The following is a 27560-nucleotide window of genomic DNA, read 5'->3' as shown; positions in this document are numbered from 1 at the left end:
TTAGTCAGCTAGGATGACTCCAAACCACTGTTTCATGCATCCAGGACTTAGAAAACAATGTGCAAAAAGAGGTGCCTGCCCCTCCAGGGCAGCTGGGTAACATAAAGTCCTCCCAGGCTCTGTGTGCTGCCCAGGGAACACTGCCTGGCTCCAGCACGCCCTGACTCACACTGAAAATATGAAACAAATGGTTTGAATTCTCCCTCGGAGAGATGCTGCTCTGCACGGGTGCCAGCAGCAGCATTTCAGCCGCTCTTGGCAGCAATTCGCTGCCAAAACAGAGACACTCCCTCCCCCACACCGTGTGTGTGTGTGTGTGTGTGTGTGTGTGTGTGTGTGTGTCTGTGAGAGTGTGTGTGTGTGTGTGTGTGTGTGTGTCTGTCTGTGTCTGTGTGTGTCTGTCTGTGTCTGTGTGTCTGTATCTGTGTGTCTGTATCTGTGTGTGTCTGTGTGTGTGTGTCTGTGTGTCTCTGTGTGTGTGTCTGTGTCTGTCTGTGTGTCTGTGTGTGTCTGTGTGTGTGTGTGTCTGTGTCTGTGTGTGTGTCTGTGTGTGTCTGTGTGTCTGTCTGTGTGTGTGTCTGTGTGTGTGTGTCTGTGTCTGTGTGTCTGTGTGTGTGTGTCTGTGTGTGTGTGTCTGTGTGTGTGTCTGTGTGTGTGTGTGTGTCTGTGTGTGTGTGTCTGTGTGTGTGTGTCTGTGTGTGTGTCTGTGTGTGTGTCTGTCTCTGTGTGTGTGTCTGTGTGTGTGTCTGTGTGTCTGTGTGTCTGTGTGTGTGTGTGTCTCTGTGTGTGTGTGTGTCTGTGTGTGTCTGTGTGTGTGTGTGTCTGTAGGTGTGTGTCTGTATCTGTGTGTGTCTCTGTGTGTGTCTGTGTGTGTGTGTGTGTGTTTTGGGGAGGATCAGGGGAATCTCGCTGTTTGTGGTTTGTGGGAGTGCAGGTGGCTCCTGTGTGCTGTGGCGATCACCAGCAAATCGAGCTGTGAGTGATCTCTGCTACTTGCGATGTTCAAAGTTGTGACAGGGTGACAACGGGATGTAGCATAGTGCGATTTGAACCATATCAGGTTTTTCCTTCCTTTTTTTTTTAATTGTTGTTTTTTGTTTGGTTTGGGGTTTTTTTGTTGGTTTGGGTTTTTTTGCAAGGGGGGTTGTTTGTGTGTTTTGGTTTTTTTTTTTTTTGTTTGCTTGTTTGGTGATGGTGGTAGTGGTGGTGGTGGTTTTGAGGGCATTTTTGTTGGTTTTTTGGTTTCCTTTTTTTTTTCCCCTAAACTTAGAGAATTTATATGGATAGCTCTGATTTGCACACGGAAAACACCAACCTTTTCGAATTGCTGCCTACATGTGGAACCAGGGGAGGCAGGGACAGCACAGGTGAGAAGCTGCTGAGGCGCCCAGTGAGGCAGAGATGCTCCCGCACGGGGCAGCAGCCGGACAGAGACCGGGATGGGAAATTTCTCCGCCGGCACGGAGCGGTCGGAGGCACGGCGGGGGTGCGGCGTGGCACGGGCAGGAGGGAAGGGAGGGCTGGCAGGCGGGGCCGGGCCGTGCCGAGCCGGGCTGAGCCGTGCCGGGGCGGGGCGGCGGCAGCGATGGCGGGGATGGCGGAGGCGCTGGCCAAGGAGCGGGCGGTGGCGCTGGGCGCGGGGCAGCACGACCGGGCTGTGCCCTACCTGGGGCAGCGCTTCGGGGCCCTGCGGCAGCAGTGCCTGCAGGAGGGGCGCCTCTTCCAGGACCCCTCCTTCCCCGCCGGCCCCAGCGCCCTCGGCTACCGCGAGCTGGGGCCCCGCTCGCACAAGACGCAGGGCGTCGTCTGGCGCAGACCCACGGTAGGGCGGCGGGCAATGGGGGGATGCTCGGGAGCATCGTTCCACAGCATCCCCCGGCTTCCTGCTTTCCCCAGCCCCTAGATTTGGGCGGGTTGAGCCGTGCGGGGGCGGCGGTCGGGGCGCGGTGTGAGCTCTCCCCGCGGTGCGCTCGTTCCGTGCGGCTGCGGATGCTCCGGGCACCGCAGGGTCCCCCTTGCTCCGGGGACAGGCTGGCAGCGTGCCTTGCTCTGCCTGGAAAATAAACGAGTCAAAAAAGTCGTTTTGCTCTCCATGCAGAACTCCCCGTGGGGACAGATGGCTTTGGGTAGCGCTTGGGGCTGTGCCTTCTGATAACTCTTTCCTTCAGCAGAGCCAGAGTTGACCACCGTGCGGTTTATTCCCTTCCAGCCATGGGGTCAGGTGGACTCCGGGGTGCCCCCAGGCATTTCTGAAAGACCTCGGTGTGGTCAGTGGTGGGGAGGTAATGGCAGAGCAGTGTGTGCCCTGTATATGTGAAAATGCAGCACACGTCCTGTGAAGTGAGCTGGCTGCACCCGAGCTTTGGTTACCGGTGTGGTTCTCACTGTGCTTGCTGTGTCTGGAGCCCACACCCAACTCCTGCACTGCTCCATCTCTGTGGTGCTCACTGCTGTGGTCAATGGTTTGGTTAATTTCTGCAAGTGTGGTCTCGTTCCCTGCCTCACCTGCAGCCAGGTGTAATACCTGTGGCCAGGTGTAATGCCTGCAGCCAGGTGTAATACCTGTGGCCAGGTGTTAATGCCGGGCTTCTTTTGTTGCCAGGAGCTGTGTGCCAACCCCCAGTTCATAGCGGGAGGAGCCACTCGCACGGACATCTGCCAAGGGGCCTTAGGTAAGGTGGGGAGCAAAGCTGAGTTTTCTGTGCAGGTGCTGCCCCAGGGCACCAAATATCTCCTTTTGCATCCTCCCACCTCCATTCATTTCAAATCAGACCTTTCTCACCTTTCCTTGGCTTTTGCATGTGTGGGGTTACTGAGCACAGCCTCTCTGTGTGCACCAAGCAGGGGTGGCACACGCTGGTTTCCTGATCATGGCTTTTCTGATCGTGGCCAGCTCCTTTCATGTTCTCATCCATATCCAAGTGCCTGAGAGCAGCCTGGCTCATTTCTGCCTTAAACAGCCAGCTGTGTGCATAGCAGCGCTTCCCTTTCCCCAGTGGGAGAGAGTTGTGCTGGGCAGGAGGAATCTCCTGAAACCTGGGGAAAAGAAGTTGTATGGGGGATTCCCAGCTCTTGAGGAAGACAAAACTCGGCTGTTTCAGGAGGCATGGGCCAGCCTGTGAGCCCTCTGCTTTTGCCAAGGCTTCTGCTGAGTTTGTGCAATGGCAGCCCCTTGGTGGGGCTCTCCAGGGAAGTGCCAGGGGACAGTGGGGAGCAAATGGCTTGGCCTGGCTGTGAGGGCACAGCTGTCCCAGTGGGGAATCCTCTCTCCTGCCTTGTCTGACAGGAGGGGTTTTAGCTGGAGAATGTCTGCAGAGGTATGAGGAGAAGAACTAAAGTGAAGTGAAAGCAGCAGTAGACTCCTACTCCATAGCTGTAGTGAGAGGAGTTTGGGTTAGACAGATATGTGGTTGAGGGAAAGCTCTCAGGTAGGAAACATGACTAATATGAGCTGTGCTGTGCTGCTGCACTTGGCAAATGAACCAAATGCTCTTTGTTTGCTTTCAAATATTCACCACACAGCCACTTCTTAGTTTCTAGTCCCACTGCTGCTATTTGCAGGTTCATATCCAAAAAATGGAACAGGCAGAGCAGCTTATATTTTGTGCTTATGGTTTCATTCAGAAAAATACGGTTTTTATGTTAGTACTTTGACAACCAGATGCAATTTGTATAAAAATCCATGACAGTAAAAATATTTAGATTATGAACATGGCCCAGTATCATTGTTGGTGTGTGTTTGGCTCTGTTGTGCCTTGAGGTGTTGCCATGTCACCAGCTTCCTTCCTTCCTGTGCTCTCTCCACCTTATACCATGTCTCCCACTATGACTGCTTTGGCATGAAGCATGTCCCAGTGCTTAAACACACGTGCCAGACATCTGTTATCTCTTTTTATTATGAAACTTTCTGGGAAGAAGTTCTTCAAATTGAAGTTAAAGTTTACTTAATGCCATTTCAACATCTGGCATTTCTGTAGAGATGTTGCTTTCTGGAGTCACTTAGTTGCTTTCTGCCTTCTGCTTTTCCAGCTTTTCTCTGCAGATGCTGTGGCACCAAGGGCATGGGAATGAAAGATCTGAAGCTTCATTTTCAAGTTGTGAAATTGCTGTTGCTAATACCAAGATCTGTTTTTAAATTGATGAAAGCATTTGCTGCCCTAGTGCTCTTTGGAGCAGTCAGATGTTCTCATGGGGTTTATGGTATCACCAGAGGATATGAAGTGACTCACAACTGGTATTTTTGTGCTCTTGACTGAATCTGAATCAGAGCTTGTCAGTGCTCTTGTTTGTATCTCCTTCATTGTCACTAAGTACTGCAATGACTCTCCTGCCTTTCTTCTCATGAATCTGGGCAGGATTTTGGTCTTGTGTGACAATTGCTGATTAAAAGTTAGATGCTTTTGATCTTATGTCTGTGTAGTCACTGAGCTCCTAAGAGCCTGGATGGAATCTCTGCTCTGTCACACAATGGGGCTGGCAGATGCACTGTACAAATGCTTTATTTTCTTTTTTTTTTTCTTTTTTTTTTCCACTGCCTTATCTGACACCAGCATTTGTATTGAGAAATTTGCTTAAGCTTACATTTACTTGAGCTTTGTATTTACTTTGAATGTTCATGTCCCATCACATTCCAGGGTGTTCTTGAGAAGATTGCACTGGAAGATGCCAGGTGCTTTTGGAAGCCTGTACTTTTTATTATCCTGCTTCTTTTCTATGGGAAGCTTTTGTAGTCTCATTTATCCCCCAAAAGGCTCGATCAAAAAGCAACAGACCTGTGCCCATGGGGAGTTTCACTGCTGTTGCTGAGCCCTCCAGAACTTCTGGGAGTGCTGCAGGGACAGATGGAGCACCCAGAGCACATCTGCATGGCAGCTTCTTGGCAGGGAATGTGTCACAAACAGCTCAGCTAATGAGCAGGGTTTCTTTCAGCTCAGGAGTCTTTGGCCAGGTGCATAAATCTGTTTAATTGCTTTGGACCTGGACTATAAGAAGCTGTGATCCATGTAAGGCATAGCTGATCATCAGTGCAGAAAAGGTTCTCCAGACACCAAAGTTCTGCTGCCCCTTGGGATTTGGATTATCCTTTATTCTGGCCTTGTGAGGTTTTTTTTTTGTTTTGGTGTGTTGCTGTTGGGTTTTGTTGTTGTTTTGGGGTTCTTTTCCTTAGGAGAAACTTTTGAAGGAGAGGATTTGGAGTTGGTTTTGCAGTGTCAGACCTGCAAAGTCAGAGATGGTTTTTGGCTCCAAATGGCAGCACAGGGATGTGGTGACTCATTACAGCTGAGGGGAGGCTCCAAAGCCAGAGAAGCCTGGTTCACCCTTAGCCACCTTTTTTTGGAGTGGATGTCACCATGGTATCACAACACTGGGGTGTAAACAGCCAGGATCTCCCAGCTGCTGTTTGCATGCAGGTGTCTCCTCCTCACGTAACAAAGGTGTGAAAAAAATAACAAATTGAAGAGGTTGAATTTCCAAAATCAGACCCTTGGTTTTCTCATGCTGACAGCCACTCCACTGCCAGTGGGTTGCCACAGCCTCGTGTTTGTAACCAGAAAACGTTCTGGAGTGTCTGTGGTATTAATTTAATTAATAATTAAATTATTAATAACTATTTTATTAACTATTACAATTAAATGAAAATAAAATTAAATATTTTAATTATTTAATACCACAATTAATATTAATTAATTAATATAAATACATTCTGTAGCTGTTAATCTAAGACTGCTTTAAAATAATGATGAATCTGTGACTGGCAGAAGGAACATTTTTCCTTTTACTCCATACTCTTACATGAGCTGTGCAGTGACCAGAGGAGCTGCCTTTTGCTTACAGCCCTTCAGGCATTTGATGGGTGTGTTTTGTTTGCCTTTTTTTTTTTTCCAGAATGGTTAATTTTAAGCCCTTAGGGCTATTTATGCTTGCCTTGCAATTACTTTTTTTCCCCCCCTAATGTTCTTCTTAGAGCTGGAGATTAGGTAAATGCTGATGGGTATATGGAAATTACAAGTAAAACACTGAAAGCAGGAAAAAGTAAGGATGGCAGGACAAAAAATAGCACTTCTTGTTCATATGTGTTATAGATAAACTCACAGCCTGAGAATATTCCCTTTTCTGGTAATCTTGTCCTGCCTACTGTTCATTTACAAAAATCATTTATGATGAATGTAGCCTTGCTAACACTCCTTTCAGGGTCTAAGCAACCTTTCTGTCAGCCTCTCCTTGGATTTTCCATCCCTATCAAAGGAAAACCTTGCAGAAGCCCCAGTTCTGGAAGTTCAGGCTATTTGGTAAAGACCCTGCTCAGGCTTGCCTAGTGCTAAAACTCCGGGTAGAATCACAAGATCTGTTCTCATCCAGAGCTGGAATTATGAGGTGTGCATTTAGTGATGGCTGGTCACAAAGTAGAGATGAAATCCTGGCTGCTGGGCACTTTTAAGTGTGGAAACCAAAGGATGTCTTCCACATGTTCTGCAGCTGCCTTTAAACCTCAGGACCTTGCCCAGAGTTGTCAGAGTTAAGATTTGTGTTTGATTCCAAATTCCTGCTAGAAACCAGTATAAAGTTCAACAGAGATTTCTACACCAGGCTGTAATTTCAGTCTGCCTTGATGAGACAGCTAGAAAGCCAAGGAAAATCTTTATAAATTCTGCTTGTGGGCATGGAGGTGCTCTGGAGGGTGTTTCCCCTGGAATTTCCTCGCTCCTTACCTCCAGGGGAAGCATGACTCAAGGATGTGTTACAGCACTGGAGTGTGTGTTCACCATCTGGAGGCCTGATCAGCTTCTTGAGCCAGCCCTCCTGAGCTGCTGTGGCCATTTGAGTTGTTCATTTGCTCTCCCTGCCTGCCCTGGGTATGGAATAGAAATACTAAAATTTCTTGGGAAGAATGGTGTGACAGCTGCCCTCTGAGCCAGACTCTTTCCTCCTGGCCCTGTCTTTCCCAGCACACACCTTTGCCGTGGGTAGTGCTGCCCCTGGATGCAGCTCCCAGGGAGGTCGCAGCTCCTTGAAGGGGGCTGTGAGAGCAGTCCCCACTTTGCAGGGCAGCTGGATGTGCTGTGACAGAGCAGGGAAGGGAAATTCATCACTGCCTCATGGTCTGTCACAGGAGAATTGCAGGGTGACTTTCCTGTTGGAAAACTCCTCTGACAGGCTGATTTTTCAATTCCAGTACAAGCAGCCAAAGGTGGGGCTGAAGGGGAAGTTTTATTTTCAGTTATTCCCCTCTAGGTTGTGAAGCAGTATAAGCACCCTAAGTTTTCAGATTATTCATTATTATTATTATTTTGCAATTTCACCTTTTCTGCCTTTCCTGAGGTGTGAAAAGAAGTGTGGGACAGATGTATTTCTCAGAGCTGCTGCTGGGGGTCAGCTGTGCCAAGCCTGGAGGGAGCTGCAGGTTGTCCATTCTCCTGCTGGTGTTGCCTGAGCAGTGATGAATTTGGGCCTGAGTGATGGTTTTGAACCTCCAGAGCTGCTTTAGAGTTCATTCACCTGAGACTTTGTCCCATTTGGATCCCAGCTTCTCACCCATAAGCTTTTGAGCCTTTTCCCATGGCAGAGAGGTGGCTGTGTAGGGACTGATGCTTGCTGACAGCTGTGGCAGGTTCACACATTGAAGCTGCAACCCTGCAGGACTCTCCTGTGGAATCTCATGTGCAATACTCAGTTCACACAGCAAGGGAACAGAGATCTGAGGATGGTAACAAGGAGTTTTGTGTCAGGCTGTGGCAGTCAGGGCATCATCTTCTGGCATTCACATTCTCTGAACAGAGAGAGACATAATTCTCTCTCCCAGGGATTTTCCTGGGGAAGGCAGCACAAGAGGGAGCAGAGAAAACAATTCTTATCTCTACTTGTTGCTCCTGTTGTTTGGCACATGTGGAATGTGTTGTGGAGATTGTTTACCAAAAGTGATTTGTTAATTGGCCACTAGTGATGGTTGTTCGGCTTGATTGACCAGTTGGGTCAAAGTTGTGTCATGACTGTCTCCAGACAACCATGGGTTCTCTTTAATATAATATAATATAATATAATATAATATAATATAATATAATATAATATAATATAATATAATATAATATAATATAATATAATATAATATAATATAATATAATATAATATAATATAATATAATATAATATAATATAATATAATATAATATAATATTTAGTGTAATATAATATAGCTCAATAAAACATTTGTTCAGCCTTCTGAAATCATGGAGTCAGAGCACATTATTCACCACGTTGGGGGTGCCCTGCATCGATATCATCTGGCTCTGTAAATCTCTGACCACCTCACCAATGGGCTGCAGGAGGCCCATGGCTGAGCAGAGAGGTGACTGCTCTGGGAAAGTAAAACTGGGCTCTGAAAAGAATTCCAGAGAGCAGAGGTGTCATGTTTATAGAGCTGAGGTCCCTTCCTCCCTCTGCGTGGTGTGGAAAAACACTGTCCAGGCAGCCTGTGGTGTGCAGGGCTGGTGGGTGCTGGCCCCATCCCAGCAGGATGAGGAGGTGTGTGGGGCTGGGAACAGAGCCTGCCTTCAGGCCCTTCCTGGCTCTCTGGTGACTCTGCTGGACACCAGACATGGGACTAGACAGAGGGGCCTGGAGCAAGAGCCTCCAGAGATGTGTGAAGTGAAAGGAGCTCCTGTTTGCAGGGAGGCTGGCAAGAGACCTTGAAGGGAGCTTGCCCGCAGGACAAGGCTCTGGAGGGCAAGGAACATGTTTATTAAACTTATTAAACTTTTCCCTTGGAGAAGGGAAAAGAATGCAGCCCGTGCCTGAGAAAACACCTCTGAGGAGAAATTGCACCCCTAAGTACCAGTGTGCACCCACAGACTCTTTGCCTTTTCTCTGTGCTGCTTCCTATCATATAGGCACCCCATTAAATATTAAGTTTTCTTTCAAACAGTGTCAGAATGAGTGATCACTGTGGTGGTAGGTCAGAAAAAGCCTGCTTTGACCTTTTTTTTATGACTTTGGTCTTGAGGAAACACTTGTCTGGATCTGGAGGATATTTGATCTCAGAGATAAAGTGAGGGGAGGGATCATCCTATCCCAGCTGAGGGAATTATTGATTATATATATAATGCACATATAATGCACAATCCTGATGCAGCGCAAAAGCTAAAGTTTGAAAAATGAATGCTGTCTGGTTTTTTTTTATTTTCGTTTTCTTTTTACAGGAGACTGTTGGCTCTTGGCAGCCATTGCTTCTCTCACCCTGAATGAAGAAATTCTGGCCCGTGTTGTTCCCAAGGACCAGAGCTTCCAGGATAAATATGCAGGAATTTTCCACTTCCAGGTATGTGGAAAACAGCCTTTTCCTCTCAGTGCTATTGAGCAGGAGCCAATGTGGCTGGCTATGTATCCATGTGTGTTTCCTGGCATGGCTTTGTGGGATGTCAAAGAGCCAGACAGAAAAAAAGGAGACATCTAAAAAGGGTGGTGGAAGGAACAAGGCCATTAATCAAAGATCTGGGAGCAGGGGCTGCCCTTGTGGTCCTTCCTCCCTGAGGAAGGGTATGTGAGTATGTGCATCCCTGAACAGGGTGGGTGAAGCTGGCTGGGATATGGGGATTGTTTATTCAGGGATTGCTTTTCCCCAGGGAAATCGATGCTCAAAGACAAATATTCTGGTGATGGGACGGTGATCATGCACCAGCATGGGGTGGTGATGGATGTTTGTGCTCTCTTCCCTCAGTTCTGGCAGTATGGGGAGTGGGTGGACGTGGTGGTGGATGACAGGCTGCCCACCAAGAACGGGGAGCTGCTCTTCGTGCACTCGGCCGAGGGTGCCGAGTTCTGGAGCGCGCTGCTGGAGAAGGCCTATGCCAAGTGAGTCAGGGCCAGGCTTCCCCCTCACATCCCCCACAGCATCCCAGCTGCATGTGTCAGTGTCAGTGTGCTTGTTAGCCTTTGCAGCTTCTGGGGTGTCCCAGGAAATGGCTCTCTTCTGGGGTATCCCACAATGGCTCCTTGGTATGGCTCTGTTGACAGATGCCTAAGACAATGAGCCAAAAGCATTGGGTTTGTTGCTAGCCAAGAAAAGCAGCTCTTGCATCTCGTGGTGAGGCTGTTCTGGAGCAGCCTGCTGTCACCAGGGCCTGGGAAGCTCCATTTTGTGTGCTCTATGCATCTGAGGGGCTGGCAGCTGCCAGTGCTTCAGTGCAGAGCACATCAGTCCATGTGCCCAGGGCTGTGTTCAGTGCTCATACCTGAATCTCCATTTTTGGGATGGCAGAGAGGTGTTCTGTCCTCTAACTCTACTATTTTGAATTGATTTAAAAAATTTACATCTGCTGAAGTTCAGACCCATAACTATTAAAGGGATTTAAAGACTGTGGAACAAGAGAGGCAAATTGTTTGGTCTTGATTTTTTTTATATATATTCTTTTTTCTTCAGATAGTGTTCATGATTCCTGTCCTTGATGTGACTGAACACACATGCAAGGTGTATGCATGATTATTTAATATTTTGTGCTGGGTTTTCCAAGTACAGAGGTCTAAGAAGCAAAGCTGAAGGGAGGGGCATGTTTGTAGCTGCTGTAATGCTCCTGAAAGCAGCAGTGCTGTGACACATTGAGTGCCTCCCCTGAAGGAAGGAGAGAGCAGGGAGCCTGATGGTTGTGTGTGTGTGAGAAGAGAACAGGGAGCCTGATGGTTGTGTCTGTCCCCCATTTTGTGCAGGCTGAATGGCTCCTATGAGTCCCTCTCTGGTGGCACCACCACCGAAGGCTTCGAGGACTTCACTGGTGGCATTGCAGAGTGGTATGAGCTGCAGAAGCCACCCCCCAACCTCTTCAAGATCATCCAGAAGGCACTCCAGAAAGGCTCTCTCCTTGGCTGCTCCATTGATGTGAGTTTGCAGGTTTATTTTTGGGTTCTTGCTGTGCACACAGGCTGGGGTGGAGCTGTGCTACACCTGCAGGAGCTGCACACAGCATCATGCCAGCCCCCTCTGCCTGTGGCTCCTTGCTCTGCCTTGTGCCTGAATTTAGCTCACAGATGTGACTCAGACATGTGCCCTCCACGGGGGTTAGGCTGAAACTAAACTTCATTTTTGAACATTCATTAACTAATTTTTTTCATTAGTTCATGTAAAAAAAATCATTCCCTCCCTTGTGCTTCTTCCATGAGTCCTTCTGCTGTGTGGTAGGTTGAGGGTAATGAATCACACAGGGAACTTGTCAGGGGTGCTGATGGGCATCTGTGTTCCTAAGAAAGCCTGGCAGCAGGATGGCACAGGCTGAGAGTGCTGCTGCTAATGATTCCTGCTCAGAGGTGACAATGTCCACCCTTGCTGCAGCCTTTTTGTTGTACAACTTGTACCTGAAATGTTCCCAAAAAATCTGGGCTCTGTTCTTGGAGCAGAGAAGCTCAGATTGCTGCCAGACCTCTGAAAGGTTTTATGGGAAGACACATTGTCAGAAGCTGGACCCACATGGGAAAGAAAAGAGGAGTTTTGGCCCTGCCTTCAAGGACTCAGCATTGCTTTTAGCCTTACTGAAATGAGTCTAGGTATTGTTACTGTGGTAATCACCCTCCTCCCAAATGAGATTGCATCTTAGTTATATCTAAAGGGAAGGTAAATTGTTTACAAAAACTCCATTCATAATATAAATGTAAATGTTTCCTCCCATTTTTCAAGTTAAATCAGAGTTCCAGGAGAGGGAAGCTTCACAGCAGGAAAAGTGCTTGGTTAATGTCAATTTGACTTCATGGTATTTTCAAGGCCTGTTTTACTCGTTTGCATTTAGATAAGAATCTGACATCTGGATTTTTGCCCCAGACTTATACAAATCCCTTGGGTGGGGGGGGGAGAGAGTAAATATATTATGGTGTTGATAAGTGCTGCCACTTTCTGCAGTGTAAATTAACTGTTGCTGAGTTTATCCTTTGAAAAAAAAATTAAAAGCTTGTAAAATCTTTCCTTCTCTTCTGTAAAAGAAATAGGGACACAGAGATTAAGCATTAAATGGAGAGTGTGCTGTTGGGCAGTAATTGACAGCAGGAATCCTGCCTGCTCCATCCAATCCTCTCTGTTTGTTTAAGCTTCAAATATGCTTGTTTAGAGGTCCCACACTTCTGAAATGGTGGAAAGACAATGACAGCCACACATTTCACTGTCTGGCAAGAAGTGTCTTTTCTCTGCAGTGTTTAAAGGCCAGACTGCCCAAGCAGTGGCTCTGAAAAATTGAGAGGGGTGTGCCCTCAGGTAGGAATGGCATCCAAAGTTCAGCCTCTACCCTTGCTGCCCTGCAGGGCAGATCCCAGGGCTGGGGAAAGGGAGAGGAGCCTCCCACCCTGCTTTGGAGCTGCAGGGGGTGCCTTGACCCTGAAATTTGCTGGAGCTGGGTGTGATCCCAGTGGAGCCTCACGCCAGTCACTCCCTGTTTTTCTCCTGGTACCTTGAGAAGTTGGAGTTTATGGTGTGCATCCCCTTTGCAGGTGCACAAGAGTGGCTGCACCACACTGAGTGTTCTGGAGCCAGGAGGGAACTTTGCTGCAGTGCCAGGCTTCTGGTGTGCACCCCATGCCACCAACACAGCAAACTCCCTGGGGTCCAGCACCACCCCACTGCTGCTGTCCCCTCTCCCTGCTCTGTCACACTTGTGGCTTTTGTGCAGCAGCCAAGCCACTCCGGCAGCCTCCCAGTGAGCTGACAGCTCTGTTGGAGGGGGAAGCTCTGTTCTGCTGGATCCCCTGCCCATGGGAAGCTGCAGTCACTGATGTGCTTTGCCCTGCAGATCACCAGTGCTGCAGAAACAGAAGCAGTCACCTCCCAGAAGCTGGTGAAGGGACACGCGTACTCGGTCACCGGGGCAGAGCAGGTACGTGTGCCACCCCAAGGTGCAGCAGGGTCTGTGTGGGGCAGCCACAAACCCATCTTCTTCAACACTGCAAATTCCTAAGTGTCACCCATTTTGCTGTATTGGGTTTTGAGTCCCTTGTTTCTGAAGGAATGCTTGATTAGTTGGCATGTTTTGGATAAACACAGATTTGCCTTCTTGGGTGTTTGACCAAAAAACAATCCCCTCTTATTCCATGAGCATGGCTAATTCCCACTGAGCAGGGTGGTGGGCCATGTATTATTGTCCCTGAAGTGGCTGCTGAACAGCACCTTTCAGCTGGGCTTGGTGTCCAAGCACAAGGGACCTGCCCAAGAGTGGGTGACTGGTGAAGGCAAGACAAAACAAAGGAAGCAGATCATGGCATCCTTCCATGAGTGCAGTGGGTTTTTGCTTAGTTCACTGGTAATTGTTTCTGAAGTGCTCTTTGAAAGCTCAGGGTGAGGTGTAGGGAGCTGCTGACATGCTGTGCTGGTTTGTGGGTGTGCATTCGGTCTTCTTCTCACAGCAAAAGCAGGGAAGAGGGAGTTTGTTCACCTTAATTCACAAGTGGGCATGATCTATCCAGGCTGCTCCTTTGGAGATCTGTGCAGACTCTGTAAGGATCTTTCATCTGGGGTGTCATCTCTGGACTGCAGAGACCTGCAGATGACAAGAGGAGGGGCTGAGGCTGCTGCTCTGTGGGGCATTGGTGTGATCAGAGTGGTTGTGGCAGTCTGAGTGTCCTGGCTCCTCTAACATATAAGCAGGGGGGTAAAAAGGCATTTGAATGTGAAGAGACAATTTATACCTTAGTGATGACTTTCGAGAAATATCTCTGTACCTGCTTTTTTGGCTTTTGTATAGCAGTTTTACATTCCCTTTGCTTGTAAGCCTACCAAATGTGATCTTTTAAGTAGCACAAATCAGACATTTTGGTTTTCATGGGCTTTGGTTTGTGCATGCTGTAAAACTTCTCTGGACAAGCCTTGCTGTGTGAAGCTCCCTCAGAACCAGTTGGGCTTTTGTCTTTTGGCCCAAATGTGTGCATGTTGTCATGCCTAGCACCAAAATACTTGCTCTGTCATGTTTTTAATTACTGGAGAGGATGAGGGAGGGAGTGTGGTGCTGAGTCCCTGGTGCCTCTCCATCCACTTCTGATCCCACCAGGTGAATTTCCGAGGAACCGTGCAGAAACTGATCAGAATCCGAAATCCCTGGGGAGAAGTGGAGTGGACTGGGAAATGGAATGACAAGTGAGTCAATGGCTTCCTTGTTGCCAATAGCCCTTTACTGCAGGGCTGCAGTTGTGTTTCTGTGCTTTTCTGTCTGTTCCCTGCCTGAAAAATCCTCTGTAAGTCCTGTCTGGATGTGGTGTTCACATGGAACTGTGTCAGAGAGAAGCATCCCCTCGCTGTCATCCCCCTGGTAGCCATCACAGTGTGTGGTGCCTTTCATGCAAATTCCAGCCTTTGTGTAAGATGCAGATATTTGGTTGGTGTATCCTAGAAAGCTCCCTGTAGTTTCTGCTTATTTAACCACCTGGATTCAGTGGTGAGCTTCTGAAAATTCACTTTCTAAAAGGACTTTAAAAGTCCATTTCTGCTATTAGCCATGAAAGCTGGAGTTTACTCACTTCTGTGGCTGGGCAGATTTTATTCTGACTCTTCCTTTTTCCGTCTTAGTCCAGACATTGCATTTTTCTAAAAATAACACTCTGTTTCTCATCCTTTACCTTGGATATTTGAGAAGTGAGGTATTTTATGCACCAGGTGCATCTATTTTTAATTCTGCAGCGATTTGAGAATTCTAGAACTGCTAAAAGTTAGATCTTGTGCCAGAACAGCCACATGAGAGTTTCACCTTTCCCATGGGCTGTGGTTGATGTGGGGTTCTCTTCCAGCTGCCCAAACTGGAGTGGTGTTGACCCTGAGGTGCGGGAGCGACTGACCAGGAGGCACGAGGATGGGGAATTTTGGTGAGTGTCACATTCCAGCAGAAGGGAATTGTATTTGTGGGATGCCCTGTGGCATCTGACTCCATGTTCTTAGAAGGCAAATTTATTGTTTTATGATATTAGAATATATTAAAGAATACTATAGTAAAGAATACAGAAAAGATACTTACAGAAGGCTAAAAAGATAATAATGAAAACTCGTGACTCTTTCCAGAGTCACAACACAGCTTGGCACTGATTGGCCAAAGAGTGAAAACAACTCACACCAGAATCCAATGAAACAATCACCTGTGGGTAAACAATCCCCAAACACATTGCACGTGAGCCCAACACAGGAGAAGCAAATTAGATAATTATTGTTTTCATTTTTCTCTGAGGCTTCCAGCTTCCCAGGAGAAAAATCCTAGGCAAAGAGATTTTCCAGAAAATATGATGGTGACAGGGAATGTCAGCTGCTCTGTTTTCATTCATGCATAACAAGCTCTCCCAGTTTGCTCTCCAAGATGAGTGTGCAAATTCACCCCAAGCCCTGGTGCTGAATCCCAGTGGCAGGGAGGGAGGATGGACAAGGCGGTGGGATGCAAAACCCTGCTGAGGAGAGGTTGCCAGTGGCATTTCTCCCACAGGATGGCGTTCAATGACTTCCTGAGGCATTACTCCCGCCTGGAGATCTGCAACCTGACCCCAGACACCCTGGCAAGTGACAGGTATAAAAAGTGGAGCCTGCAGAAGCTGGATGGCAACTGGAGGAGAGGAGCCACTGCAGGGGGCTGCAGGAACTACCCAAGTAAGAAAATCTGGAAAACTTTTACTTGTGTGCCTGTACTTTCTCTGGGAGCTTCCAGGAGATGGTTTGGGATGGCTTGTGGGATATCTAAGACTAACCTCCAGAAAGTGTGGGAAATGTGGCTCCTTGATGAGGGTCTGTTGTGGTTGTGAAGTCTGGGGTGGGGGTGGGCAGGGCAGTGCATTGATTTTCTCTTCTCACAGCTGATTTTGGCAGTCAGAGCCACATCTGTCACCTCTAACATGTTTAAATATAATCGCAGTTGCTATCAAAGAAGCCTCTGAGTAGTTTGCTTAAATCCACTTCCCAGACACATTCTGGACGAATCCTCAGTATTTGATCAAGCTGGAGGAAGAAGATGAGGACCCTGATGATCCTGAGGGGGGCTGCACTTTCCTCATTGGGCTGATCCAGAAGCACCGTCGCAAGCAGAGGAAGATGGGCGAGGACATGCACACCATTGGCTTTGCCATTTACGAGGCAAGGAAGGCTGACAGGACTGGGGAGGAAAAGGGGAAATCTAATTTAGTCTATCCCATAAATGGGATAATGCAGTTCCCAGGCTGAGCTTTCCATCAGAACTCAGCTGGGCTGAGTTGGACAGCAGCTGCAGCAAGGAGGCTGTAAAGAAACAAAAAGCTGCATTGTGCTTGCTTAGCCCCTGCCTCCTTTCCTGCTGATGGAAAGGTCAGAGAGCCAGGAGTGAGAAAGAGGAGATGGGGAGGAATAGTAGAGAAATTGAGCCTCAATAACAATCCTGGTGGCTGCAGGGAGGAGATTCAGCAGGAAGCCACAACCAGCCTGGCTGTGGCTGTGCCCAGGCTGCCCCAGGTGAGCCTCACCTGCCTCGGGGATGGAGCTGGGAGCTGAGCCAGCACTTGGCCTTGGGTGGTGTGGGCTCAACACCTACCTTCCTCTCAAGCCAAGTCTTTTTTTTTCTTTTCTCTTTTTTTCCCCCAAGAATGTGGGTGTCCTTGCCAAATAATGGTGATAAGGAGATGGAGATGCCATTCACCATTCAAGCAGCAAATAACTCTGTCCTTTTCTCCCTGCAGGTGCCCCCAGAGGTATGTGCCATGGGTTGGTGGTCAAGGTGCAGAGCTGGGGCTCAGTGGCTGGTGGGAAGAAGAGGTTCAGAGGACCCCACTTCCCTGCAGGACAGCATGATTGCACAGAGTCTACAGCTGGAGGCCACTGATTCTGGAAGGGGCCTTGAGCCCACGTTGCATTTTTAGAGTGTCCTGTATTGGGATAAGAGCGTTCAGTGCTGCAAAAACTCCCCAGAGCAACTCTTCTGTGGCTCTCCTCTCAGCCCAGCCCCACACTTGCTCCCCCAGAGCACAGCTGCTTTTTCCAGGTTGGCACAGATATCATGTTTGACTCGTGAATAATATTCCAAGGAGGTGTTGATATTCATTTCCCTAAGCAGCACCTCTTTTGGTTTCTCTCCATTTCTACCTGCAGGCAGCCAACAGCGCACCCTGGGGGTCACAGAGGGTGGCAATGCAGCAATGCCTCTGAGCTGTTGCTCCTCAGAGGAAGGACTGAAGCTCAGCAGAACCCCTGGGTAACCCCACACTGGGTTTTGCTGTCCCTGTGAGGGTCTGTGTGAAGCAGCTGGGGCATCCTGTGCCTCCTGAGGCTGTGCCCAAACCAGTGGCTTTTATGTAAAGTATGGTTTCATCAGGAAAAGAAATGGTGCTGCTGGTTAATTAAATTTTTTACATACTTTTTAAATGCCTTAGCAGTACTCTGTCACTCACCCTAGTTGCCCAAATAGTTCCATAAGAAAACTGATTCTCACTCTTCTTTACCCCAGAAGGTGAAGTTTTATCTCCCGCTATGCAGCAGGTCTAACAGGTTTTTCAAATTTTTTCTTCATTCTTAAAAATCTGGGAGGACAGGAAGGAGGAGGATTCTGAAAGATGCACATTCCTGAAGCTGGTTTCTAGAGCTGAAGCAGCTCACCTGTAAGACTCTGCAAAACTAGTTCATTCTTGAAGATCACAGAATCACAGAATGGTTTGGATTGGAAAGGACCTTAAAGATCACCCAATTCCAACCCCCTGCCATGGGCAGGGACACCTTTCACTAGATGTTTCAGTCCAAATATCATTTTATTTCATTATTCTGGGGGTTTTTTTTATTATTTTTGGACCTGGGAGGCATAGCTGAGCTGCAGGTGGCACCAGCTCTGGGGACCAGAGGGACATGGCTCATGTGCCATCTCAATTTAAAGAAAAATGATTGGTGGAAGAACGTGCCCAATGTCTTCAGCCACCCCTCATCATCTGCAAAACAAAAGCATGACCTGAATGATTTATTGCAATGATCTGCAAAATACATTTGCAGCCACATCTCAGGAGTCCCACTCCCTTTCTCTTCTTTCTCAGTTCTGTTAAGCTGACATCTTTTATATTTCCTTTTCACCAGACATGCCTAAGCTATTTTAAATTTGTAAACGTGAACACATGCAGACTTGGGTTTGTTTTTTTTCACCCTTTCTTTGCTTTTCCTAAGTTTTCTGGCCAGACAAATATTCATCTGAGCAAAAACTTCTTCCTGACCAACAAAGCCCGGGAAAAATCCAATACCTTCATCAACCTCCGGGAGGTGCTGAACCGCTTCAAGCTGCCTGCAGGGGAATACATCATCGTGCCCTCCACCTTTGAGCCCGACAAGAACGGAGACTTCTGCCTCAGGGTCTTCTCTGAAAAAAATGCAAACTCCACGTGGGTAGCTTGTGGTGACCATATTACAGCAGTGGGTACATGGGGGAGATAATTTATTTACTTTTTTATTATTATTTAATATTGTTATATTTTATTAATTTTATTTTTTATTTTTTTAAATTTTATTTTTATTGCTATTGTTATCCCAATTCCTATTTAATTAAAATTAAAAGGCTTAGACATGTCACATCTTGAAGAGCAGCTGGGCTAAAGCCTGAGGAAGGGCTGTGGGCTCTTTTGGATTGAGTTACCCTGATTCAAAGCAAGCAGAAAACTTCCTCTGTCCTGTAATATTTTGCTGCATATTCCTGCAGCAGTGGGAAACCCAGGGTGTTTGCTGGATTGAATAATTCATTATTCAGCTTTTGATGGACCCTTAGGAGTTCTTGGGTACCATCTGTAGGTCTGCTGCTCTCTCAGCATGAGACACATCAGAATTACTTTAGGGCTCTCACTTTTTTGCTGTTTTAAAGAAGAAATGACTAGATAAAGTTTGATTTGTCCCCAAGAACCTGGTCCTGTGCTAAGGAGGCAAAAAAAGACCCAAAGAGTTGTGTGAGCCCCAAAATCCTGTCTGTGGCACTACAACTTGTAGTGTCTTTTCAAACTATTGTTGCCACAGCTGGCAAAATACAACTTTCTCTGTGCTATGCTGTGTCCATAGCTAATTAATCCAGTAATTTTTTTGAATGCTCATTGTTATTTCCATATTTTAAAGAATCTCTCTTTAACTGAAGCTTGAACGAAAAACATCATAAACATGACTTGTTTTGATTTTAATATTGATTTCTTCCTCCTTCTAGGGTGATAGATGATGAAATTGAAGGCAATTTTGATGAGGTACATCAAATGAAATGTTTTCAATTGAGATAATTTTGTTGTCATGGAGGAGTTGCAGTGCCTGTGCAGGGTGATATTTTCTATAGGCATTATCAAGAAATGCTGTCCCACTATGGAAAAATGGGAAAATATCTTTCAATATCCATATCTGGATGTCAAGCAAATGGAAGTATCCTCAGGAATATAATGGAAACAAGGGTTGTCCTTTATGTAGAACTTGGACTTCCCAGGCAGAGGTACATCTCAAGAGTTAACTGGAGGCACAGGAAATTCTCTTTGTTCTCCAGGACTCCAGGCATGCAGCTTTCAGCAACAGGGCCCTTTCTGCATGTAATGCTGTTTGCAGCAGAAACTAGTGGCTCACCATATGTTTAGTCTTGTTGGAGCTGGGGATGCTTTGCCTACTAATGCAGCTACCCCATGTGTAGTGGCTGTTTTTTCCAGCATTTACAATTGCCAGTATTTTGAGGTGCCCCTGAAAATAAAACTGAATAAAATCATAGTAAAAACTACTTTGTACCTTCAATCTTGCCAGCTGAATTTTTCACTAAGGGCAAGGAAATGCATTAAGTGTGTTTCAGGCAGAAACTTTCCCCCTTTTGACATTCTCTGTTTCTGTTTTTTTTTAGACTGAGATCAGTGAAGATGACATCGAACCCAGCTTTAAAAAGCTTTTTGGGCAGCTAGCAGGAAATGTGAGTGTTTTTCTGGTAGTATCTTACTGGCATCCTGGTGAGTGGGTGTCACATTTTATGAAAAATCCCTTCGCCCAGGATTTTTCTCCTGGGAAGCTGAAAAGCCTCAGAGAAAAGGAAAATAATTCTTATCTCATTTGTTTCTCCTGTGTTTTGCTCCTTTGGAATGTGTTTGGAGATGGTTTCCCCACAGGTGATTGTTTCATTGGATTTCTGGTGTGAGTTGTTTTGACTCTTAGGCAAATTGGGGCCAAGCTGTGTCAGGGCTCTGGAGAGAGTGACGAGTTTTCATTATTATCTTTTTAGCATTCTGTAAGTATCCTTTCTGTATCCTTTAGTATAATATAGCATAGTATTCTTTAATGTAATATAGTATCATAAAATAATAAATTAGCCTTCTGAGAACATGGAGTCAAACTCATCATTCCTTCCTGCAATGGGGGACCCTGCAAATACAATAAGCGGGTAAGAGATGCCTCCCCCAGGACAGAGTTTAGTTCTTGTGCAGAGTCACCTCTCAAGTGTGAGCACAATTGTGCAACCCAGAACCTGTGCAGTCACCCACCTTCTCCCACAGAGGATTTCTGAGCACTCCTGGGGAACAATCTCTGCTCCTTTTGAACTGTGGGCTTAGCTTTTATCTGCAGAGCCCAAATTCTGTCCTTGGGGAGAGCATATGGCTGGGCTGGGCTTCTCCCCAGGCTGCTCTTGCCTTGGGCACACCTTGCTGCTGGGTGTGCTAATCTCTATTGGATTTGCAGGGATCCCCATGGCAGGGAGGAATGATGAATTTGACTTCATGCTCTCAGAAGACTAATTTATTGTTTTATAATACTATACTATATTAAAGAATACTATACTATACTATACTAAAGAATACAGAAAGGATAGTTACAGAAGGCTAAAAAGATAATAATGAACACTCGTGACTCTCTCCAGAGTCCCAACACAGCTTGGCCCCAGTTGGCCAAAGAGTCAAAACAACTCACAGCAGAACCCAATGAAACAATCACCTGTGGGTAAGCAATCTCCAAACACAATCCAGATGAGCAAAACACAAGAGAAGCAAATGAGATAAGAATTGTTTTCCTTTTTCTCTGAGGCTTTTCAGCTTCCCAGGAGAAAAATCCTGGGCAAAGGGATTTTTCAGAGAATATGAATGCCACAAATCTCTGGGAACTGGTGGTGCTCCTGGGAATGGGAGGTGGGGAGAGCTTCCCACTTGATTCCATTCAAGGGAGCTGATCTCGAAGGGGTGTTAGAAATTGGCCAGCTTACCTGGAGGAGCTCAGGGTGAGAAATTTGTTTTCCTCTTTTCCACAGGATGCAGAGATCTCTGCCTTCGAACTGCGCAGCATCTTGAATAAAATCCTGGCTAAACGTGAGTCCTTCCTCCACCAGCACCTTCAGATGCCACCAGCAGGTTTCCACAGTGGCCGTGGGGGCACAGAGGGCACTACTGACCTGGGCAGGGTCAGAGCTGGGCTCTGCCCCAGACCTGCTGCCTGGTTCTCCATATGGCCACGGCCACATGCTCTCTCTGCTGCTTCAGGGGCTGCAGAAACACAGAAACACTGGGGCTGTGCCAGCCCAGGAGGTGTCTCACAAGCTGTGGGCTTTGGCAGGGTACAGATGGGTGTCTTTTATCCCAGCATCTGCCACTGGGAATTGGCTGCCAGGAAGAGGGATGGATTTGAATAATCCATGATAATAATCAAGAGAGATATTGCTGCTGTTTTAATACTGAACCACCCAGAAGTGATTCAAGCAGTATCTCAGCCAATGGTCTGGGGTGTCCCTGAGGAGGAGGAGAAACTTTGAAACTCTGGGCTTCTGTTTCTGTGAAGATTCCTAGCTTGGCTCTGCATTATTTTCCTTCCTGCTAAACAGTGCTCAAGATACAAGTGCTTGGAGAAATAAGTGTCTCCTTAGTGTCCAGAGTGAAATCTTAGCAGGTGGTCAGGGCTGTGCTGTATGTCTGTGTGCAGCAGCCAGTAACCAGCAATGGGCTGTTGCTGGCTACCAAGCTTGGCTTCATCTTCAGCCTTTCATGAAGCCACCTCCTGCTGACCCTCCTAAGCTGCAGGTCCACGTTGCCCACAGAAGTCCACTTTGCAGGCAGACAGGAGGAGCAGGAAAGCTTTTGTCTCTGTCTCTTGCTCCTGCAGCACACTTACAGACCAGACTACTCAGGCTGTTTGCTTGGGGACACATCCCAGCTCAAAGGATGGCACCATTGGAAGCAAATAAAAGCTGTTTTTTTCATGAGCTATTTAGGAAGGTGCTGTGGTACAGCATGCAGTGATAATCCTGTCTTTTGCTCTTTCTTTACAGGCCAAGATATTAAATCTGATGGCTTTAGTATTGAGACATGCAAAATAATGGTTGACCTGTTAGATGTATCCTTTAAAGCTCTTCCTAGATGACATTCCCCTGACTGTGCTGAAGCAGGCTGGCTGCCCCTGCTCCCTGGTGGGTCCATCCTGGAGTACTAATGGCTCCTGAGGTGGAGAAGCTGGCTTTACCCTGATTCCCCTGGGAAAGCCACTCCCTTGTCATTGTTGTTCAGAGGTGTGTTATCCCAGGCAGTGGGAAAATCCATTATCAAACAAAGTCTGCTTGGAAGCCTTCCCAGTTGTTGGGTGTTCTGGTTTAGCTGGGGACAAGGTGATGTCTGTGCTGGGAAAAGGCTCTCAGCATGGTGAGGATGGCCTGGGTTGTTTCACCTCTCTGTTATCTGGCTGGAGTTGGTAAGAGCATCACAAAGCCACAGGGACTTAGCAAATGGAAAATAAGGGACACAAATATAGTGCTTTGTTTTGACATGCCACACAGGAAGCAGAGAATATGCAGGATTTTAGGAGCTTTTACTCCAAACATCCAGGCAAAAGCGTAGGATGAAGGATCAGGTCTAAGAATAGTTGTGTTCAGCTTCTCTGTGCAGTGGGAGTTGAATTGCAGAGTTGGAAAAAGGGAAAATTACCAACACAAGGGGATACTTTTCTATAATTTGGTGTAAAATACAGCAGTCCATAGGCACTCCATGGCAGGTGTTGGGAGCAGTGCCATGCCCAGGTTCTTTTGTTAGCTGTTTGCTCAGGAGCTGAATGTCTCCAAATAGCAGGCTTGGCTGTGGCTTTTCCTGTTTATAACCCAGCCCCAGGACTTGTGCTCCAGTAACTGCAGGTGTTGAACCCACTGTGCAGAACAAAATGGAATCATCCTGCCTCGTTCATACTTGTAGTGGAAAGACAGAGATCTGCAGCAGGGGTGCAGAAAGAGCTTGTGAGCTGATCATGACTTAAATTAATGATCTTAATGATTTAGAAGGATAGCTTGGACAACAATTGTGTATTCAGCAGGTTGAGTCCTGGAGAGAGGATGAGTCCTTCAGAGAGGACTTGAATCCCTCTTCTGTTTGCAATTTTTTTTAAGCCATAACTGCCCATGCAGGTAAACCCAGCAGAGGGAGAGGAAACCCCTTTTTGTTCCCTCTGAACCAACTTCCTTAACTCTGAGAAGAATGATGGGAGTGGCAAACTGGGACTGAAGGAGTTCCACACCCTCTGGACAAAGATTCAGAAATACCAGGTAAAGCACAACCCCTCTGGGAGAACAATCACACCTAGAAGTGACTGTAGACTGATTTGTACCATAAAATGTGCACAGTCACCTTTCCCAGAGCAGGGACTGTGTGTCTGTATCCCCCCAGATTTTGTCTTTATCTGCTCTGGCTACTGCATTAAAAAACCTTACTTTTTAAAGTCACTTTTAGAAGAAATGGATGTAAGTACCAAGTCTTTCAGATCAATGTTGCAAAGTGCTTCAAGGCTGCATTTCAAAATGTTTCGCTTCTGCCAGAGGCCAAACCATGCTCTGCATTATTATAAAGGTTTTCCTTTGGGTTTTGTGCTTTGCAGAAAATTTACAGAGAAATTGATGTGGATCGATCGGGTACCATGAACTCGTATGAGATGAGGAGGGCACTGGAAACAGCAGGTATTTATATTGATCTGTCTCTTCTTCTTCTCTTCTCTTATAGAATTCCATCAGTTTCAAGCAGGGTTGAGAGATGCTCAGAGCCATACAGTCCCATCTGAAATTACTGAATTTTGGGCACTCTGGAGCCTTCCCCTCCTGCCACCAGGCAGGATTGAGAATTTCATTTTGTACCTGTGTTTATTCTTTGGAAATAGTCTTTAATAGTCTTTAAGAGTCTTTGAAATCCTTGGCATTGTATTTCCAGGGTTCAAACTGAACTGCCAGTTACATCAGGTCATCGTGGCTCGTTTTGCTGATGAGGATCTCGTCATTGACTTTGACAACTTCGTGCGCTGTTTGATTCGGCTCGAAACCTTGTTCAGTGAGTGCACCCTCAGAAACCAGGCAGGCTCTGTTGCCTTGGGGTTCCAGCAGGAAAACTGTCCATGAAGCCCAGGATAAGGTGCTCAGACAAATTCAAACCTGAGATGTTAATCTGGCTTCTCTTAGATCCAGGAATCAAATCTTTTAGGCCAGGCTGCTGAACCATAGATGGTCTTCCCTGTAAACAACTCTTATATTGATTAAAAAATTAAAAAATACTAGACAGCAATTAAAAATGTTCAGTCTTGCTTCTGCACAATGACTTTGTCTGATTTGGGGTGTAGGCCATTGTCAAGTTTTAGATTCTGAGACTAAATTCTCATTGATCCTGAAGTGCAAGGAAAGGGAAGACTTTCAAATTCCTGTATTTACTGTTGTCTGTCATCTCTCTCCAACCACAGAAATGTTTAGAAAACTGGATACTGAGAAAAGTGGGACAATAGAATTGAACCTTGTTAATGTAAGTTCATTTAGCTCTAAAACATTTGTTTTCATTTTTTGGGGGGGACGGGGAAATGGTGTGGGGGGAATGTAGAGTCTGTCCTGCTCCATTCTGACTGAGGATGGCTGGTTTTAAGTACTCACATTTGTGCTGGATTTACCTACATAAGCAGCCATAGAGAGATTACCTTTTAAAAATGTACCTACATCACAACATATTCTCTAACAGACACAGTTACTTGCACCAGAAGCCCTTGAAACCTCTGCTGGCAGTAATTTTGGCTTCTTCCCTGCTTTTTCTGTCCACAAACCAAAATATAGGTGCACTTGTGTAGGCAAGACTGACAGTCTTGCTCACATCTGCTTCTTTCTGCCTTTCATGTGTGCCCTGTAGAAAGGACTAAGTTTGGAGAAAAGTAGCCTGCTATGTGTGTCTGACTTGCTTATTACCTGAGCATAACTTTTTTCTGAACTTGAGAATCCCAAAACTCTGATTTTAGTGAAATATAAATTTAAATCACTCAGGACAGATTCTAAAATTACTTCTGTAACAACAGGCTGACTGTATGCTAGAAATGCAACTATGCATGCTTGCTACAGGTCTTTTTACTAAATTTAACCTTGTTTTCCTCTCTCTCTTATTGTTACAGTGGCTGTGCTTCACTGTCATTTGAGCCACAGGCAGCAGTGTGAGACCTCAACAAGAGCATGGTCAGGTGAAGATAATCAAGCTACATACAAGTAATATGCAAACATGAATGTGCCTTAACTTACACAAAGCAAGCAGATTCTGCATGCAATTGCAAGAAGAAAAGCATTCTACTTCCACAGAAGAACCTGCAACCTCATTTTTATGGGTCTGACAGTCTGTGCCTACTACCATACAGCCTCTGGACAAAGGCTTTAATTTAGTATCAATCCTCAGTGCAAGCTTTGGAAACACTGCTTTGCTAATATCTTTGTATTTAAGGCATTTTATAGGACTTCAGGAAGAAAAGCTCATTATAGCTCAACAATCTGGTTTTAAAAAATGCTTTTTGAACAACATCCTGCATATCTGAAATTAGTAAAGAGATAGTAACGCATATCTAAACACCTGTACTCAGAGATAGAGGTTCCAAGCTCCAGCACTATCCTAGTTAAATATTCTTTAGAGAATTTGAGTAGCAAGTACATCTTTGACCAAAGTGAGCATTGATGTGCCTGGAGCAGGAGGCTGTTGCCAACAAGATTTTTCCAAGAGAAAGCCCATGCTTTCAGGTGGAATCTTGAATTCCTGTATCTTATTTATCTTCCTTTGCAATACAATAAAGTATTTAAATACTAAAAAAAAAAAAAAGTAGAAATAAAATTTGCCAGACTTATTTCTGCTGAAAAGAAGCACTTTTTGTTTTGTTTTTTTTTTTTTTTTTTCCTTAAGAGATAGATCATCACAGTGCCCATGCAGAGCCTTTTGCTTTGAGGAACAGAAGTTGCTGCCCTTTAAAGGGGAAAACCAGCATGCTGGAGCTGATTGTGGATGTGTGGCAGTTACTGAAATGTTAGATAAGCTGATACTTTTAAAGATTCATACTTGAACAGCCAAAGGTTTCTAAGATAGATAACTGATAGTACATACCCCACAGTCAATGCTGCTGCCTTTAGCTTCCCCACCTGAGGAACTGTGGGGAAATTTCTTCCTTAGAAACTATTTCTTCCTTATGGACACCTTTTCAGAAAGCAGTAGGACTTACCTAGTAGGGCAAGGCACTTTCTAAATACCCTTAAGGAATTATCTGCTCCTCTGTTAAATACTGTTCAGTATCAAATTATTGCCAAATAAAAAGATAGAAAGGACAGCTCTATAGGAAAGGCTTTACTTGGAAAATACTTGTGCCAAGTTGGGTTTTTCCTTGAGTATATCCTTTAGCTTTTAAGGTTAACAATGTGTCGCTAACAGATTCAGCTCAATTTTAAATGCAGAAAACCTACCTTGAATGGCTGGGGGAGGAGAGGTTCAGTTCAATACAGAAAGCAGCTGAAAGTTAGTGCAATGTTCAACAACAGTGTCTTACTAGTAACATTTCTAATAAAAATCACTATTAAAATAGCCAGAGTTAAATCTTAAGAGGAGACAAAAGTTTAATGGTGAAGTAAACAAGTAGAGTAAAAACAAGTACATTGTCAAGGACTACAGAAAGTTTCTACACTTAGTCTTAAAAGTACAAAATACAATAAATACATGAGGCTCTTTGTAAAAAGAGGAATCTAAAACTACATTTCTGTTACAGCACATGATATTTTGAATACATAAAATTTCTAAGATGCTACAGCTTTTTTAAAAGTTATTGCTTAATGGATTGGTCATGTGGTTGTCACTCTTCAGATGCACTTCAGTTTTTTTAGCTTCTTTTAACAAACATTCTGCTTCCAGCAATAAGCAGTTGGGTGTTGTGCACATACTTCAATTTCTCCCATCTGGAAAAAGCCTCGGGATAAATTTGGACAAAGCCAAGTTGTCTGTTTCATGATGATTCCTTCAATGGCAATTTCAAAAGGTCCTTGTATTTAATGCAGAAAAGAAGTGAAACTCTCTTCTGCCATGTTTGAAGACAGCTGGGTGGGTACTTGAACATAATGGCTTGATTTGACCAAAGGCAGCAGAATTTCATTTGCTTGTAAGCATTATTTCATCTTGTACAATGCCCTCATCCATTTGCTAATGCATCAATCCTTCATTTGTTTTCAGAGCACATTTTTCATAGCTTTCAAATTACATTGTCATTGAAATAAGTCTCATGATATTGGAACCAACACAAAATGGACCTTTTTTTCTGTAAGTTATCCATGATTAGTACTTCAAGAGTCTGGCTTCTGTACTATTTCATGCCAAGCTTCTTTGTCTAGGTTTAATCCTTGGATACAG

The 27560-nt window shown here is 45.7% G+C and overlaps 2 protein-coding genes across 14 annotated transcripts in view; one reads left to right on the top strand and one right to left on the bottom strand.

Moving 5' to 3' along the window:
- The first annotated feature begins 197 nt into the window (after nt 1–197).
- CAPN2 (calpain 2) lies at nt 198–27106 on the top strand. Of its 10 annotated transcripts, none has more exons than XM_074536842.1 (23): nt 839–975; nt 1288–1367; nt 2210–2282; nt 2603–2672; nt 9194–9312; nt 9712–9845; nt 10698–10866; nt 12758–12841; nt 14009–14094; nt 14742–14816; nt 15422–15582; nt 15893–16062; nt 16638–16649; nt 18103–18314; nt 19118–19154; nt 19784–19849; nt 21173–21230; nt 22184–22248; nt 23372–23440; nt 23770–23848; nt 24096–24212; nt 24616–24674; nt 25306–27106. In XM_074536842.1, exons 2-23 carry the CDS (start codon nt 1336–1338, stop codon nt 25327–25329), a joined length of 1971 nt encoding a protein of 656 aa, XP_074392943.1. In that variant the 5' UTR covers nt 839–975; nt 1288–1335; the 3' UTR covers nt 25330–27106. The 10 variants fall into 10 exon arrangements, 8 of the variants coding, with proteins under 8 accessions (XP_074392940.1, XP_074392939.1, XP_074392943.1 ...); XM_074536843.1 differs by having other exon boundaries at nt 870–975; nt 1271–1367; XM_074536839.1 differs by lacking the exon at nt 2210–2282 and having other exon boundaries at nt 198–975; nt 1348–1367.
- The window catches only part of TP53BP2 (tumor protein p53 binding protein 2), a 56082-nt gene continuing 55273 nt past the window's right edge, over nt 26752–27560 (bottom strand). For all 4 annotated transcript variants that reach the window (XM_005488494.4, XM_014268155.3, XM_005488495.4 and 1 more), the window contains one exon: nt 26752–27560. In XM_005488494.4, the coding sequence (XP_005488551.2) occupies nt 27519–27560 (42 nt within the window). In that variant the 3' untranslated portion in view covers nt 26752–27518.

The sequence above is a fragment of the Zonotrichia albicollis genome, chromosome 3 (assembly GCF_047830755.1).
Source record: "Zonotrichia albicollis isolate bZonAlb1 chromosome 3, bZonAlb1.hap1, whole genome shotgun sequence".
Taxonomy (NCBI): Eukaryota; Metazoa; Chordata; class Aves; order Passeriformes; family Passerellidae; genus Zonotrichia; species Zonotrichia albicollis.
Note: the sequence above shows the minus strand (reverse complement) of the source record. Positions and strands in the feature narration are given on the sequence as shown.